This window comes from Haliotis asinina, chromosome 8 (genome assembly GCF_037392515.1).
Source record: "Haliotis asinina isolate JCU_RB_2024 chromosome 8, JCU_Hal_asi_v2, whole genome shotgun sequence".
Lineage (NCBI taxonomy): Eukaryota > Metazoa > Mollusca > Gastropoda > Lepetellida > Haliotidae > Haliotis > Haliotis asinina.
The window spans coordinates 43,487,489-43,505,632 of NC_090287.1; the positions used below are offsets into that span (position 1 = coordinate 43,487,489).

The 18,144-nt window shown below is 42.5% G+C and overlaps 1 protein-coding gene across 3 annotated transcripts in view; it reads right to left on the reverse strand.

Moving 5' to 3' along the window:
- The window catches only part of LOC137294598 (exonuclease 1-like), an 86,774-nt gene that overhangs the window by 48,101 nt on the left and 20,529 nt on the right, over window positions 1-18,144 (reverse strand). For all 3 annotated transcript variants that reach the window (XM_067825649.1, XM_067825651.1, XM_067825652.1), the window contains exons 4-5: window positions 17,469-17,592; window positions 5,037-5,174 (exon numbers count right to left, since the gene is read on the reverse strand). In XM_067825649.1, coding sequence (XP_067681750.1) covers window positions 5,037-5,174; window positions 17,469-17,592 — 262 coding nt within the window. The remainder of the gene's footprint in view (window positions 1-5,036; window positions 5,175-17,468; window positions 17,593-18,144) is intronic.

Genomic DNA, 18,144 nt, shown 5'->3' on the forward strand with positions numbered 1-18,144 from the left:
GTACGCTGCAATGGCGCTACCTCGCAAGTGTTTAGATCTTCTCAGGTATAGAAAAAATTCCGCCAGAAATTGAGGAGATGCTGATAACGGATTCTGCTTTCTGAGTGTACAAAATTTCTCAAAAGACGTCCACTTGTTGTCATAAAGAGATGTCGTGGATACTCGGTGCGCACGCGCAATGACCTTTGCCACCCGCGTAAAATAGCCCTTAGCCCTTAGAGCTTTCTGTAAATGGTCCAGACGTGAAGACAAAACCTCACTGGATCGGGATGATGCAGACGGCTGTGTAACTGCGGCCAATCCGGTAGCGGTAGGGGGTCCCCGTCGGCGAGGCGACGCAAGTCAGGGTACCACGTTCTGGCCGGCCATCAGGGCGCGACCAAAAGCAGATGAATCCGCCGGGTCTGATTGATCTTGGCCATCACTGCCGTAGAAGCACTGGTGGAGGGAACACATACGCGTCCAGCCCCTCCCATGACAGGGACATGGCATCTGTCGCCCAAGCCTGAGGATCCGGAACGGGAGACACGTACAATGGAAGTTGACTGTTGAGTCTTGTTGCGAACAGGTGGATGAGCAGTTGGCCGTGTTGTTGACACAACAGACGAAATGCTTCCTGATGCAACATCCACTCTGTTGGCGATGGTCTGCCTGGTCTGGAGAGGGCGTCTGCTAGTGCGTTTCTGCAACCCGGGATGTGGCGAACCTGGACTTGAACATTGCCGTCGTCGAGAATGTTGGCCAATTGAAACATCTGCTCTCGTGGTGCCCTGATTCCGTATCACCCAAACGACCGTGGAATTGTCGGAAGCTATCAGGAAGCATGTGTTCTGCAAAACAGACATCAATGCTGAACTGCGAGAGTGACCGCTTGAAACTCTAGGCTGTTGATGTGCCACCCGCGTTCGACGTCGGACCACAGCCCTGAGACTGTCTGACCGTTGAGGTGAGCGCCCCAACCTAGAAGGGTAGCGTCGACAAAAAGTTCGTGATCGGGTGTTAAGTCTGTCAAGGAGACGCCGACGCAAACATTCGACTCTAGAGTCCACCATCGCAGATACCGAAGACGATCTGGTAGAGGAAACTTGATACGAAGATCGTCGGCTTGTACGTATGGCAGGAGAAAACGTTGTAACGGCCGAAGCATTAGACGACCTTGTAGCGTCAAATCTTGAGCCGACGTGAACAGAGACTGCCATGTGGAAATGCCAAATGGGAGTATCTTCCATTGGTAGTGACGGTTGGCGAACACAAACCGCAGGAACTTCCTGTGCGGCCGATAAATCGGGACATGGAGATAAGCATCCTGCAGGTCGAGACTGGCTCGCCATGACCTGGGTCCGAGCTTGGTCCGCAGTTGTCCCAGAGAGATCATGCGGAAGTGAGGTGGGTCTTGAAGATACAACCGGTTGAACGTCGCCATGTTGTGTATCATGCGCAATTTCCCAGAATCCTTCTTGGGTATGAGAAAGATGGGTGAGTGGAACCCCGGGGACTGTTGGGGGTCTAGCACTGTCTCTATGGCGTTCTTGTCTAGTAACGCTTGAATGCTCTCCGTTAATAAAACACTTTGGTTTGGAGAATACACGCGTGACAGGGGCGTTGATGTCAGCGGCGGCGACACGGTAAGGGGGAGCTTGTAACCGGTCCGAAGTATGTTGGTAACATAAGGATCTTCTAGCATTGTCCAATTCTTCCAAAAGATCCCTAATCTCCCGCCTACAGGAGTGGGTTGTATCGGGATGACTGGGGACGGGAGGTCCCAGTCGCACTGGACCAAGCTTTCAAAGGCCAGAGTAGGGGCGCTTGCCTCTACCCAGGTTGGGTGTCGCAGGAGATTCCCTGGAGCGCTCAGGGGCAGAGCGTTGACCGTCACCAGCTGGCCTACCACGACCGCGTCCTCTGTCAAAGGCTAAAAGGATGGAGTCGTGTCTGGGAATATAGCGACGCTTGCCTCTTCCACGGGGTGCTGAGGAGCCACGAAAAGCAGATCTGAGGGCTTCGAACGTCACTTCAGTGTTAGTTAGTTCAGCATGTTGTTTGTAGACGTCTGGGATCATATCATCGAACAAGTAACGGGACGAAAAAGGAGCCCTAAACAATTTGCGCTTGAACTCTTCATGCCAGTTGCAGGGATCCAAGAACCCAGAGCGTCAAACCGCTGTCGCTTTTAGATGTGCCAGCAAATCATATAAAACTTTGCCTTGCCACTGAAATAGCGTCGACAGGTGGTCCACATGAGAGGCATTATCTTCCGTGAGATCCCAGGCGGCTGCCGACGTCGCAGATGCCTAAGCTGAAATAGGTTTCAGCATTCTCTTTAACTCCGTGACGATGGCTTACAGCCTTGAATCTTGCACTCTATAAGAATTCTGGGGCGAACTCTTCAACCGTTTCAGTTATTCGTCGTGAGCCGCTCCACTGTCAGCAAAGTCTAAACTGTGAATCTTGTAATCATCTTTTTTCGATTTATGAGCCTTGATGGTAGAGGACAGGGACAGCTTAGCAAAATCCGCATCCAGAGAGGCAATGGCGTCCGCCACCATCGGATGTGGGGGAATGAGAAGCTCCGGCGAAAACCGTATTGACTTGTGATCATCCGTACTAGGAGACGGTGAAGGACAGCCGGGAAGCCTGTCGGCGATCCAGTCGTAAACCGCCGATGGAGGTAAATAAGTACCGCCATCATCAGAGTAAGGAGCGTCATCAATGTAGTCCGGAGAGAGAAATCTCTCTTCCAAATCATCCCAGGAAACCGAATGAGTGAGGCGCCTGTGACCAGGTGTAGACGTGGATGACCGAGGTTCCGTATCCCCATGTAGGCGAGCGTCAGGGGAACGCGATTTGAGGCACCTTGGTGAACGGTGAGACAGTGGTGTCCTCGAGCGCAAATGGCGTTGGCTTCTAGAATAAGTCGGCGATCTAGAGCGTCGATCCCTATCAGGTAAGTGACGAGGGGAGAGAGACCGAGAACGAGAGCGACGCCGGCGACCACGTCGAGGACTCCTTGAGCGACGCCAGGCCAGGATCTGGGAGTATTGGAACGAGAGCGTCTGTCACGCTGAGAACGTTCAGCTTCCACACATCCAGCACGCTCCTCCAAAAGTTGCTGATGGAGCAACTCTTCTCTAGAGATAGTGGCAGTAGACGTGCGCTTAGGTATAGTGTAAGTTGAAAAGGGCGTCGGAGCTGGCATAAACGCTGGTAGAAAAACGACGGACGAAAACGATGGCGTCGGCGTTGCTGCTGTGGGCAACGTATCCGCCAAAGGCGCAGCAACCGGCATCGGCGTCGGGAGCGCCGGAGAAATCAAGGCCGACGATGGCATTGGGTCAGCACTCGAGCGTAGTAAGGTTCTCAGTAGCTTCTGCACCTCCGGGTGAGTGAGGGCGTCTGGGTGAGAGAGATCAACGAAGGCGTCTGAAGAGCGCTGCAATCCAGGCGTTGGAACCGAAGGAGGCAAAGGAAGCGTCGAAGGAGGCGCCGACACCGCTGATGGAGATGGTTGATCCTCTGGCGTCCTTGCAAGCGAAGACCGTGATCCCAAAGAAGAAGCAGGAGACGACATTTTCCGTTTCCTTTGCGTAAACCTTTTCTTCTTAGCTGACAAGTACGCCTTGAATTCCTGTACAGTAAGAGACGAGCAATGATGGCAGCGATCATCAAAACCTCAAAACCACTACTGCACAGTTCGGACACCAGGGGTGGGGATCCTCTGCCGACTTCTGCACCTTACAGAGTGTGCAAAATTGTCGGGTCATAATAAGGCTGCAACATGTAGAAAGCAAGCAACATTGAGAACCATGCCAAAAAGAAAAATGGTTAACAAGCAAGGCCCCCTATGGTAGAAAAAATGGAGCAACACCCCTGTAGAACAAATGAGCACGCCCTAGCGACGAGACAACAGAGAGAAACCAACATGGCTGCCCCCATTGAACCATGCACGGCGTAGGAAGAAAAACGACGATAAAATGGATAAAAACAACAATATCTACACAAAGCAAGGCACATAGGCAAAGGGAATGGCTGGGGAACCAAACTTTACCCACAGGTGCGAAGAAAAAGGATAAACAAGATGAAAAACTAAAGAGAACGAAGTGAGTCGAAAACACGAGGTAGCCAGGTAAGTGAAGTAAAATTACACCGAACTTCACCACTATTAGGGGAGGGAACGGTAGAAAACCATACCTACCAGCACAAAAAGCACTTTAATGTCAAACAGTAGCAAATAGCGTAACAAACGAAAAAAACGTATGACGTATGAGACGCTTGAAGTAAAAGTGAAGTTTTGGATTGCTTGCGCATGCGCGATTAGTGAGATCAAGTCACTTCCATTCCTATACATGCGTCGATACATGAGGTAGCCATTCGGTAGAATGGCGTATCAACGACTGTCTGATCTCTTCTAAGCGATGCTTGAGGTAATATGTATAAGCCCTATGGTAAGGTAAGTTAAAAATTGGGTTATTTCGACATATGCTACTGGCAATCTTAATGATACAGAGTAACAGCCTAAAAACATTTTTGTTTCTATTTTCGAGGGCACTACACCACCCAATTCCTATCCATGTGCCAAGGTTGGCAATGAAATAATGGATTCATAAACCATTTGAGGAAGTAAAATAACATGGATGACACCAAAGCTGGCAAACTTGGGATAGTAAGGAGAATTTAAATTCATTGAATACAACCCCAAATACAATGTATAATGAAACACAATGAAAAGGCTAAACAATCTTCAACACCTGATTAGATTAGGTATTGTGTTGATAAGTTGGTTGTTGGAACCTATTCGGGTTAGTTTGTTCATGAACTTTATCAAAACAACACCTTTTCTGATCAGAGGTTAAAGATTGTTTTGCACTTTTATTGTGTTTCACTGTACAATCAATACCGAATATGAAAGACATCAGATGAGTAAATAATATATATGAGCTATTATCATTTCAAGCAACATTAAGGCAAGGGATAGAAATTCTACAAGGACATCTTTATTGCAGTTGTAGTTATTGAATCTAATGATATATGGAACGTACCTTATCGCAGCCGAAAAGCAACAAATCTGAGTCTTCTGTAACTACTATTTGTGCCACACCAATTTTACTGAGATATGCCAACTGTGCATCTGCTTCATATGGAGCCACAATACAATCCACACCTTGCTCTCTACAGGCCTGAAAATATAAGGTGATACATTTTCATCATTAGGAAACGGTCTAAATGTTTAAATATATGAATGGCACAAGTAGTATAATTAATGGTGGAATGGGACCATGCCCACTATATAAGCTATATATTTTCAACAACGCGGTCTAGACCCCTCTCTTCACAAACTCTGAAAAAAACAGACACTACCCATCTACGTTCACATCAGGCTGGGTTTGTTGACATAAGGTGACTGCAGACGGCCGACTGCAAGTTACCACAACCTGTCTGACAGAGTAACTATATCGATTAGGTGAGGACAAATCTCTAACAGGACACACTGTGATCACTTGATAGCACTATGGCAACGGTGGAAGACGATCGATAAATCTCGCGCCGGGTGCCCAATTAGAGAAATGTTTCACACAGAGTATGACCACACTGTAGCATGGCTGAAAAGGCAAGCGAGTGAGCACGGAATGTGAGGGTATTCTCGTATGAGCAAACCTGAGTTACTAGATTTATTAGGGATAAAATATAAAAAAAAACCTCCTGTGAAAGATCTAATGAAAGAAGCATGTGAGCTCAAGTCTGAGCTCATTGAATTACTAAAGGAATAAACACCCATAGAATTACAATTCACACCTAGTGAGCGTGTTTTTGGAAAATATTTGCGGGGATGGAAGATGGAAGTTCAAAGAAATATAGAATTTGGGGATATAAAACAATTGGTATTTCATAAAGTGAACAAAGAACTGAATGATTTAAGAGGTAGTAAATTTCAACTCATGTTAAAGATGGCATTAGAGAAACAACAGGATGGAGCTACTGAATACACCAATGTTTACTTCAGAGGTAATCAGGAAGTTACAACGCAACCAGATACTATCAACTCTTCTATTGACAGGTCATTCGAAAAAATTAGGGAAACACTAGAACGTTAAACTAATAGGGGGTCTGGTTGGGTGGTTGATAAGACTAACATGGTCTACCTGGATATAGCAAACTATAAACCATTGAGAGGTGGATCATACTTACCCCTGCCTGAGTATTTTAAGAAAAAACAAGCTATGGTTTACGTTAAAAATCGTGGTGATGATTGTATGAGGATAGAGATATCATCTGCTAAATTTCCAGCTGAAAAACATTCTGACAGACCTTCTAGTTATCCGGAAGATGATGGGATCAATTGGAAAGGTATAGATGAACCAACCCCTATCTCTCAGGTCTCAAAAATAGAAAAACAGAATCCAGACTCAGCCATAAATGTATTCGGACATGAAAAAACGTAATAGTGCACAGGAGAAAACAAGACCTTTGCTGCTACGTAACTGTATTTATCCGTATGAATATATAGATGACTGGTCTAAGTTTAATGAGACAGAGTTACCTCCCATTGACCGCTTCTATAGCAAGTTGACGACGCGTCTGTCTCACAAGACGATTACAAACACGCGGAAAATATATGGGAACAACTAGGCTGTAAGAATCTAGGTGATTATCACAATTTACATTTGAAAACGGACGTGTTGTTGCTGGCTGATGTTTTCGAGATATTCAGAAACAATGCGGGTTGGACCCCGCATGGTATTATTCGAGTCTTGGTCTCTCTTGGGATATACTACTGAAGAAAATTATTCACCGATTATGATATGCATCTGTTTATTGAGAAAGGGTTAGGTGGGGGTATTTCTATGGTATCAAAACATTATGCCAAAGCAAAAATGAAGTATGTGAAAGGTTATAACCCTAATAAACCTACAAACCACCTACTCTACCTCGATGCCAACAACCTGTACGGTTGGGTTATGAGTCAATATCTACCGACAAGTGGATTCAAATGGGTGCCTGACCAGTAGGTGGATGTCATGAGTATTACATCTGATTCTAATAAGGGTTTTATACTCGAAGTGGACTTAGATTACCCGGTGGAATTGCACCAGTCTCACAACAACTACCCCCTGGCACCCGAACGGTTGAGGGTTAACCAAGACTGGATGTCTGAGTACCAACATAACCTGATGAATGGACCACTAGCACATGTAGAAAAACTGGTACCAAATTTGATGAACAAAACAAAGTATATCGTTCACTATGGTAATTTACTGTATATATCGCTGGGTATGAAGCTGACTAAAGTACATAGAATACTGAAGTTCAATCAATACCCCTGGATGGAACCCTACATCAGGATGAACACAGACTTGAGAAAGCTGGCCACCAATGACTTTCAGAAAAACTTATACAAACTCATGAACAACTCAATATTCGGTAAAATGATGGAGAATTTACTAAAACGGGTTGACGTGAAGCTAGTCTGGTCGAGTGAGGAAGACAAGACCAGGAAACTAATAGCCAGCCCAGCGTACAATAGAAGTACAATTTTCGACAATGACTTGGCAGCTATACATATGAAAAAGAGCCACATTAAACTTAATCGCCCGAGTTATATCGGTATGAGTATTCTAGACCTGTCCAAACACCTGATGTATGACTTCTACTACAAGAAGCAGTATCCGGATAGGGGTGTGGGGAGTGCTGACTCTCTGCTGATGGAGATTCAAACCGAGGACGTGTATGAGGATATGAAATCCAATACACACCTATACGACACCAGTGATTACCCAAGAGTCTACCCTATGCACAGTCAAGTCAACAAGAAGGTATTAGGTAAGATGAAGGATGAATGTGCTGGCACACCAATTGCTGAATACGTGGGGTTGAGACCTAAGATGTATTCTATCAAGAAAGCAGATGACGCTGAAATAAGAAAGGCTAAGGGTGGGAAAAAGAAACAGCACATCAAGCAAACACTCTACAAACAGGCCCTATTCGAGAAAAAAACGTTCAAACTCCAGATGAACATACTCTGTAATGATGGGCATAAGATATACGAGTTGACTTTGAATAAGACGTCTCTATCACCCATGGATACAAAACAATGGATAGCTGCGGATGGTGTCAATACCTACCATTACGGTCATAAAAATATTCAAATTATGTATACATAATGGAGAAAATTTACTACAGCCCGCGGGGACATTGGAAAGGGGCAGACGCTACTAAAAAATTAGCTAAAGCCGAACATGTTTCGGAAGAAAAGCTACAGTCTGGTTACAAAAGCAAGCCATATGGCAAGTATAATTACTAGCGCCGAGATATATACCCAGGAGAAAATTTGGTATTCATACACCTAATCAAGTTCACCAGGCCGACCTGTTGTGTCTTCCACACAACACTGTCAGAGGTAAAACCTACAAGTATGCTCTGACAGTCGTCAACGTACCCGAGAGATTCAATTGCTCTATAGCACACCAATATTCACGTGACTTGCAGTCGACTGTCCCAAACTGAATGGTTTAACTCTGGTGGTTGACTTGATGAATCACGAAGTAACAAGACTACTCTGGGGCGAGTTGCAGTCGGCTGTCCACAGGCCCCATGCAATCCAGTTGCTAGGGCATTCACGAGAGCCCCACCCACCATCACTGCTACCGTGGCCATTTTATATATATTTCTTTAAAATATTTTCGGGTATAATACCTTGCTTTACCAGAACGTCCGTGGTGACCATCGCCATACCAATGTTCATAGTAAGCATAAAAATATCTTGCAGGACGAAGTCAAGTTTTATAGTGGGTTGTTTAAGAATCATTTTACTCAACCAAGCATACCCTACTGCTAACCCGGAAACCACTAATGCGTGATATCCATCGTTAACAAATCATTTTCCCTCAGACATAATATATTATGGGAAATATATATTTTTAATTATAACATAACGTGAGAGTCGATTCCTGGGGTGACTTGCAGTCGCCTGTCCGCAGTACCCCCCACTGGCTGTGGTGAGGGCATGGAAATTGCCTGACTGGCAGGTCTCTTGCAGTCAGCTATCTGCATATATAACATATATAATGAAACAGCAGCAGTGGCTACTACACCACCTACGATCATCCACAATGTGTAATTATTTTTTTTGTGCCTGACTAAGGCATTTTTCCTACCAGCATCAACTCTTTCTTGGTCCTTCTGGACTCTCCACCCTCTGGGGATGTGGGGCTTGCCCCACTATCTCTTGGGCAGCATCCATTTAATAAATGGATGGCTTTCCTCTAATAGATTGTTATCATCCGTCAGTCTCATATCCAACCATAATGCATACTTTGTTGTTAAGTACTCACCGATATTCACGGAGTATAGATCCAGTTCACTGACTAAGCTGTCTACTATTGAGTTTCGTGTGATCTCTGGTAGCTTCTTTATTCCATCCCACTGCTGGTACGCTCTCATTCCATGGCTAAATTACTGATTAGGCACTCCCTCTATGGTCACTTCTACTTTGGCGACATCTGGATTGAAAAATTTCTCGCTGTCTCTCTCGAAAGCGACGTATTCCTTCACGGGTATGATCAATATACCTTTCATCGATTGCACCGGCACGTTCATGTTGATATTTCATACCGTGTCGCACTTGTCACACATTATCGTTCTGTGTTATAGTGTCCTGTCATACAGGATGGTCATTTTTCCAGAGGACTGATCTTTTAATATGCCTGGCAAGATCAGAACTAGTCACCGTGTCGAACGAGATGTTGTCAATCTCATAACCACCTTGAAGACTGCCTGTCGTACGCACAACGTTGCTGTAATCATTGAACGTGAGTTCGTATTCCAACCTGTCACCTAATGCGGCTTAGTAAAATGGTGCATGCTCAGTTAGCAACTCAAAGTCAAGCGATATACAAATCCTGTCTCCATACACTTCGGAGATTGCTTTTTCTAGATCCAATATTTTGGCTATCTCCTCTGGTGTGAAGGACCACCCGATACTTAACCTATTCAATTTTCTGCTGCCGATTCCCTGGTACACGCTGTTGTCGTATTCTCCCTCACTGTGTAACAGTAATATACATTGCTGCCATCTGTGCTAAGCACCTCGTGGCCGCTAATTTTCAAAGAGACCTTCTTGACTATAGCACGACCGACATAATTTACAATTTCAGTTGGGTCACTTGAAGTCAACTTGATGTTAAACGCCAATCGTGCCTTGAAACAAGTACGAGGAGAACCCGTGAACAACATAGGAACATTGAATGAACTCGACAAGCACATAGCTCCTAAAAAAAACAAGCTCAGGGAAATAGACAAGTATATGAAGCGAACAGCTGAGTTCCCAGATCAATCGACAAAATACTGAACAAGGATACAACTTTAGCCAACAGGATCCGAACATTGTTCCGTGAGCAAGGTATCACAATTGCCAGTGTTCTGACGGGTTCCCCTACACCCTAGGGGCGCTCCCCCTGTGCTCCCCCAGAGTCATGGTGACGTCAGAGACTGGATAAGAAAAACATCTCAAATCGCTCAGAGAGGCCCTGGCTAAACTCGCTGGTAAGGCCGCAGAAGCCCTGCCAAGTATCCTAGGAAGTATTGCATCGTGGTTGCTCAGCACGCTGGGAAAAACTGCTGTGTGGCTTGGTCAAAATCTGTGGGCATTCATCGTCGCCGTGGCTGGTGTATGTTGCAGCTAGAAGGGTTTTAACCAAACAAGACACAAGCCGACCGCGACACCTCCAACAACCAGAGCTGTTTTACGATCGATATGTTGCTGATTGGCTGCCTGCACTGGCGGGGAGACCCCCACATCCCTATATGTTTGTTTAACCCTTGGCTCTGTTGGTGATGCTACAGTGAGGGTTCCCCCCATACCAGTAGGTGGTGGTACGTGGGAGACGTTGACGTCGGTGTTAACATCCAATTTTTTATCGACTGTGGCGATGACTATTTCATTGTTGTAACCCGTTATTTTATTGATTCTCAGGCGCATGTCGACGCAGAGCCATGTGCAATCCCACATCGAACACGTAGTCGACTTTTGGCCTGGCATGTTGTAACGTGTCCTGGTATCTTTATATAGTGCTAGGTAGAAATACCGGTGATGCAATAGCATCCTCAATATTAACCACAAACTGAGCGTGTCTGCGATTGAGCACCTAGAATAGCCCACACATACGTTCTAATCGCATCGTTCAAACGGAACGAGTAAATCCTTTCGATGTATCCAGCATAAATCTTTTCCAGTCATCACCTGGTCCTTGTTTGAACCTCCAAACGCGATAATCCTTGCTGTTGTCAAAAGCCAAGTAACTGTCATCCCAATCGTTTGTATTAACGCAGTGATACGACTTATAACCCTATTATTAACCACATCGTAGCTGGCTTCCGCGAGAGACTGATTGTGAACGATAGGAATTCCAAATCCCTGATTCAGCCCCGGGCAACGCCAGTCCATCTTCGTTTCGACACCGAATTCCTTACACACTCGTTCATATGCCCGTCTATTGTACAGATTGTTTATTGCATTCCATGCCTTATCCTGAGGTATTGATGTGCTTATTTCTTTGGGAATACATCTGATATGGTAGTACACATGAAATGTAAACACAGATTTACTCAGTTCATCACGTCTAGTATCTGTCAACGTCAAGTCACATCCAGTCGTTGCTCATCACACGGAGAAATTGAATTGATTCTGCCAGGACTGCATCGGGTTGTTAAACCACTTTTGTGACAGAAAACCCATAATGTTCAAACACATCCATGAATCGGGTTTTGAAATACGAACCATCTGCATCAACCAAGATTTTCATGTGTGTGAAGTCGGAGGCATTTATGTTGTCGTTTTTGGGGTAATGTACTTCGGGTTAATGCATATTATTATTATATATAATTTATATTATAAGATGGACATTATGCTTCCAGATATAACGAACGGTGGGACCGTTCAACTTAAACACGCCATTGATAACACATCTGACCAACTCGATATAGCACCATGCGATATCCTACTACCCGCTATGGACAAACATCAACCACAAAAATAATGAGTTGTTTGTCAATGGAGTGCGAAACAAAATAACTGATGGTTACTACAGCGTGTGTTCTCTCAGTGATGAAGTTTTCAAACCATTAGGAGCTGAACTTAGAATAAATGACTCAAACGGAAAAGTGGTGATAGACAACCCCGCCATGGACGAAACTCTGAAACTCAGTCTTATGCTGTCACATACCCTACGGCATTTTCCAGATTTTGATGTATCTCCCGCTGAATCCTGCACTAGTTTATTCCCAATCAGCGTTCATCTCAATCAGCTTTGCACAAAGGATAATATACAAAATGAACGTCCTTCCACGTTGTTGAGCATGCCCCGGTAAAAACAGAAAAATACAATGAGGGTCGCACCGAGTCATTTTCATCACTTCAGTATAAAAAATTAACAAAAAGTAACATCCCTGAATTAAAAGTATCAATTTTAAGTACAAACAAGAGTCATCAGAAGATGACATATTCCCCGGCCTCCACATATTTGTTGTGTTTTTAGACCAAGTCTGAATAGTTTCCATGGAATTCATGAAAAATATAAATGCCATATATCTGTAATCAGAAAAAGTCACCATTTCAAGATCTGTCTCATATATCTGCCAAGATCTTTAGAACGATATGAAATGGTTTTCGAGTTGTGCTTCAGAAACTAAGTCAGCAACGTGTTCACGGAACTGAGAAAATAATACATCATAAAAACCTCTAAATAGCAAAAGGCACCACTTTGGGGTCTGCCACCCAAGTTTTACTGACAGATATTAAGAAGTTTTGAGTTCTGCTCCGGAAACGAAACACACCTCTCACTTTTGAGAGTAAGTCTGACACGTTTCCATGGAAACCGAGAAAATAATACATCACAAAAACCTGTAAGTAACAAAAGGCACCACTTTAGGTTCACATTGATATATCTACCAAGTTTTGCAGAAAAATACTGAACGGTTTTTGAGTTCTGCTCCAGAAACCAAGTGGACGATATTACCAGCTCAAATCAACTGGCTTCTCAACACAACACTAATTTCACCATACCTTTTCATGGAAAACAAAGACCACTACCTAAACAAAGTCATAAACAACGGAACTCTGCTTGTGGCTTACATCCCATCAGAGAGATGCAGCGTAACCATCACACCAGTCTCGAGAAGAGGAGTTCACATACTGTCGTATAAACCTGGGGAGACCGCGGTGTTGCAGTTGGTTACTAAATTTGATGGTGTAACCTCCCTCCTAGAAAACCTCTCACAAAATAACATGCTGGCCATGCACGTCTTACTAGGTGAACCACCGTAGAGATATTGAGATCGTGAAAGGCATCAAACTCCGGATCAAAAACACAAGGATCGCATTTGCTCAATTTACGTACAGGTGGGGGGTCAATCACACACCAGTTTGCGACATGTCACAGTGATAATGGAAGACACTGTAACTCTAACCAAGATTTTTCTATCTGAGCACATCAGTTTTATTACTTTAAAGTTCATACATGAGACATTACCAGAAAAAAAATAGGAAACTATTTTCTAACAGTTTTATAAATAATAGTAAGCTCAAATGTAATATTCAGTGATCTAGGAGACACAGAGAGATTGAATTTACCTCGTGAGGAAGACAACCCATACCTCTTTTATTTTAAAGATAAGGTATACAAACGAATGCCACTAGAAGATTTTTGCAGAGCTTGAATGGGTAATTAAAATAACACTAACCAACCCTTACATAGTTTTTAATCAAAATGATTACGTTCCCAAAATTACTAACAATGGCTTCCTTCTCACGTCCTTTATTCCCTTTAAAGATATTTCTATACAAGTGTTAAGAAAACCAGGTCACACTGGCAACATGCTAGCACCAGTCAACTCAGAGACCAGTTTATTCATTCACAGTATATACGATTACCACAGTATATTCTCACACGCGCCAAATCCTAATGAACAACCTGAGTGACACGCGTCCCTAGTGTTTTGATGGCTATTTAATCAATTCACACCAAATGCCTCCTGATAGATTAAGAAATCTCATAGTCGTACGGTAAATGGTATTGACATGACACATACACATGAACGTTGCACAGATCTCTGCGTCCGGATAACTGGATCATTTTTCAATGGAAATGTATGGGAATGGTTTGAAAATTCACCGCCGGGTCCGGAAGCGTAGGGTCTGGTTAAGCGAGTACAATTAATGAACGTAAGTTTCATTTCACATAAAACTTGTCCGGAAGGCGAGGTTTCCGGATATGTGGGGTCCAGGTAAACGGGGTTCGACTGTATACCAATGTAACCATAACACAACCCACGTAGAGCGATTATGAAAAGCAAACGAGAATAAGACATAGTGCTTGCTTTTTTAACTCATACACTGTAGTCATGTTACAGTGTACTCAGCCGGAGCGGGATTTATCAATCGTCTACCATCGTTGCCATAGAGCTATCACATGATCACAGTGCGGTTCCCTATTAGAGAATTGTTCTCACCTATGTATAATAATGGACTTGTGGTGGGCTGAAAATATATTTTTGAGTGATGTTGAGCCTCTGATAGTTAACAAACTCAAAGATGTCACATCACACTTCACTAAAATTAATTTTAAGATTTTTTGCTAAAACATCAAAGGTAATGAAAGTACATCTTACATGACATCCCTTTGTATTGATGTCACTATGCTATTCTAGTCTGCCCCCTCATTATCAAATGTACCCTTGTTAACTGACATCACAATGCATTTCTGTTGTCATCACTTCGAACACCATGTTTCTTGGTTTACAGTTGTTTCATTTGGCTAACATTAATGTGGAAACATTACACTTACATTTTAGGACAGATATAATGTCTCAGATGGATTCACAATCAAACAGTGACACGGCATGGTTCGCAGTGTCTACATTAGCGAAATGCATCTAAAGAATAATGTCATGTCACTGGTCAGCTTCATCTCCATGTACTCATCTAAACATATGTTCATACTGACTCATATGTAATTAAAATCAGTTTGAGAAGACATTTAAACCAACTGTTTATCGTTTGTTTTTCTGGTGACGTGCGCCTTAATGTAGGTTGCAGACATATCAATAGAACAGCAAGTCAATATTACCTAGTAAGTCTTCTATTGCATCAATATGAAGTTATTCACAAGATGCGAATTCATGAATCCTATACACATACGAATTCACGATGGATGCAACAAAATTTATTAGTGAGTTGACAAGGATGCAGAAAAGTCCAAATATTTTGTAACAATTACAAAAAATAACAGCAAGTCATCACTGAGTCTGCGACTAGCCCTGTTATGGTATCATTTGTAATGTAATTATTATAACATAACAACGTGATGATCACGATACATAATACAATAATAGTAACTGAATTACAACAATATTGCATCATAGTATTAATAACAAGTCATCAGAAGCCTCAATATCTGACACGTTTTGCTGAAAGATATTAAATTATCTTCAAGTTGTGCTCCAGAAACAAGGCCCTTTCCTCCATTTTGAGACTAAGTCCGAAACGTTTCCATGGACACCAAGAAAATCATAAATCACAAAAACCTGTAAATAGCAAAAGGCACCACGTTAGGTTCTGACTGATACATCTTCAAAGTGCTGTAGCAAAATATTGAACGGCTTTTGAGTTTTGCTCTGGAAACGAAGCTCATCCCTCCATTTCGAGACTAACTCTGAAACGATGCCATGGAAACCCAGAAAACAGTAAATCACAAAAACCTGTACACAGCAAAAGGCACCACGCTGGGGGCCTGTCACACATATCTCCCAAGTTTTGCAGAAAAATACCAAACAGTTTTTGAGTTCTGCTCCGGAAACAAAGCTCATCCCTCCAGTTAGAGACGAAGTTTGAAACGTTTCCAAGGAAACCGAGAAAATTATGAATCATAAAAAACCTGTACATAGCAAAAGGCACCACTTTAGGTTCTGATTGATATGTCTACCAAGTTTTGCAGAAAAATATTGAACGGTTTTTGAGATCTGCTCTGGAAATGAAACACACCTCTCACTTTTGAGACAAAATCGGAAACGTTTCCATGGAAACCGAGAAAATAATGAATCACAAAAAACCTGTACATAGCAAAAGGCACCACATTAGGTACTGAATGATATGTCTACCAAGTTTTGCAGAAAAATAATGAACTTTTTTTGAGTTGTGCTCCGCAAACAAAGCCCACCCTACCATTATACTAACACCAAAATGTTCCATGGAAAAACAAAAAAAAAAATAAAAATGAAAAAAATCTGTAAATAGCCAAAGGCACAACCGTAGGTACAGATTATTATGTCTAATAATTTTGGTCTAAAAACATGGAATGGTTTTTGAGTTATACTCCGGAAACAAAATGATTATGGACGGACGGATAAATGGACGGACAGATGAGGTGTCGACTGTATACCCCCACATTACAAGCCGGGGGGGATAAAAAGAAAACGCCAAAAATCTGTAAATAGCAAAAGGCACAACCATAGGTTCAGATTCTTATATAAAATACCTAAAGGTATTGAACTGATTTATGTTTCTTAAGCAAAATCATTACGGAAGGACAGACAGACAGAAGAGGCGTCGACTATATCCCCCGCATTACATGCCACGGGGTTAATAATATTAAAGCAGGGATTGACTGCGATACTGCACTCAAATTTATCTCCAGTCATTGAAAATCACATCCTGCTCACCTGTATGATAAGAAATAATGCAGGGTTTAAAACTATTTACTGAGAAAGGCTTTGTTGTAATTTTGTTCTGTCATAGATATTCCTGTTGCTTTGTACCTATTTTCAGTCTTTGAAACGTAACTTCCAGTATGGAACTTCAAACATCGTTACACAATGCTGTACAAAATGAGCTGCGCTGCAAGGAGTATGGCAAACTCTGAACCTCGCAGTCCTGTATTGTTTATGCACTGTGTGACACTGCACAGAGTTCACATTCGGAAATTGTGTTCTGCAACATCACACAAAAAGCTTCTGCTAACGAAACCATATTATTAAAGACTACAAATGAAAACAAAGAAACAACTTAAGTCATTGACCTTGATGACAACCAGAAAACAGACACCAGTGGTGATGCTAGTAGATCTACAGTTTCAACTAATTGCTATTCAGGATTGGTTAAATTGAAGTTGATTATGACAATGTTCCATTTGTCGTTTATTCTTATTCTTCTGAACGATCATGGGATCTTATAGGATTTTAAAAATCTCATGTTTTTGGTCCGAAGTGAGATTTTGAGTTCCACAAACTTGTAGAATATCTAGTGCAAGTGGCATACTAGGAGGCTGAAACTGACAGAGGCTAAGATAAAATCGTAGAGGTTACCTGTGTAACTGGCATGTTTGCGATCATACACTGACAGAATATTCACTGATATCTGCTCAACTTAACTGCCCATCAAAATGTGATGAATGCATGGAAATAATGCTTTCTTAAAGTCTTACATTCATGAGCTGAAGAGCCATCTGTGGTGTTACATCAACACTCCTCTGAAGACATTCTTTGGCTTCACTACGTTTACCTTCCCTCAAATATGCTGCTGCTTTTTTCCTGTTCATTTCTCTACGTCTGAAAACAGAAATGAAACACATCAAATGACATGAGCAAGTCATCTGACAAAAGGTGGGTAAGATTTACTCAAAACTAGTAAGTATGGCAAGCTTTACAAAAAGGAATCTAAACTCAACACAAAAAACTTTGTTGAAAAAGTGAGTAAAACAAAGTCTGAGCAAGAAAAAAACTTTCTGGTTAAATATAAGGATCAGATATACTCAAAAGTGGAAAAATTGGAAATTTCTGACAATATTTTGCTGATTTCCAAAAAAAGTGAAACCTAATATATATTTCTAATATACATCCATCAGGAGTGATTTGTGTGTGTTGAACAGAGTACCCCCCAAAAATGCAAAAACAGTATGGGAAACACAAAAACAGAGCCAAACACACCAACTTGAAATGTACCAACACATGAGAACAAAGGTCTGACATGGTATCTGAAAAATGAAAACAGGCAACATCTGAAACCATAAGTAGTATAAATAATGGGGGTTCTGGACCAGCCCATATAATCCATAATATAAGAAATCTGTCCACTCGTGGTTCAATAACCCAATGCAATTT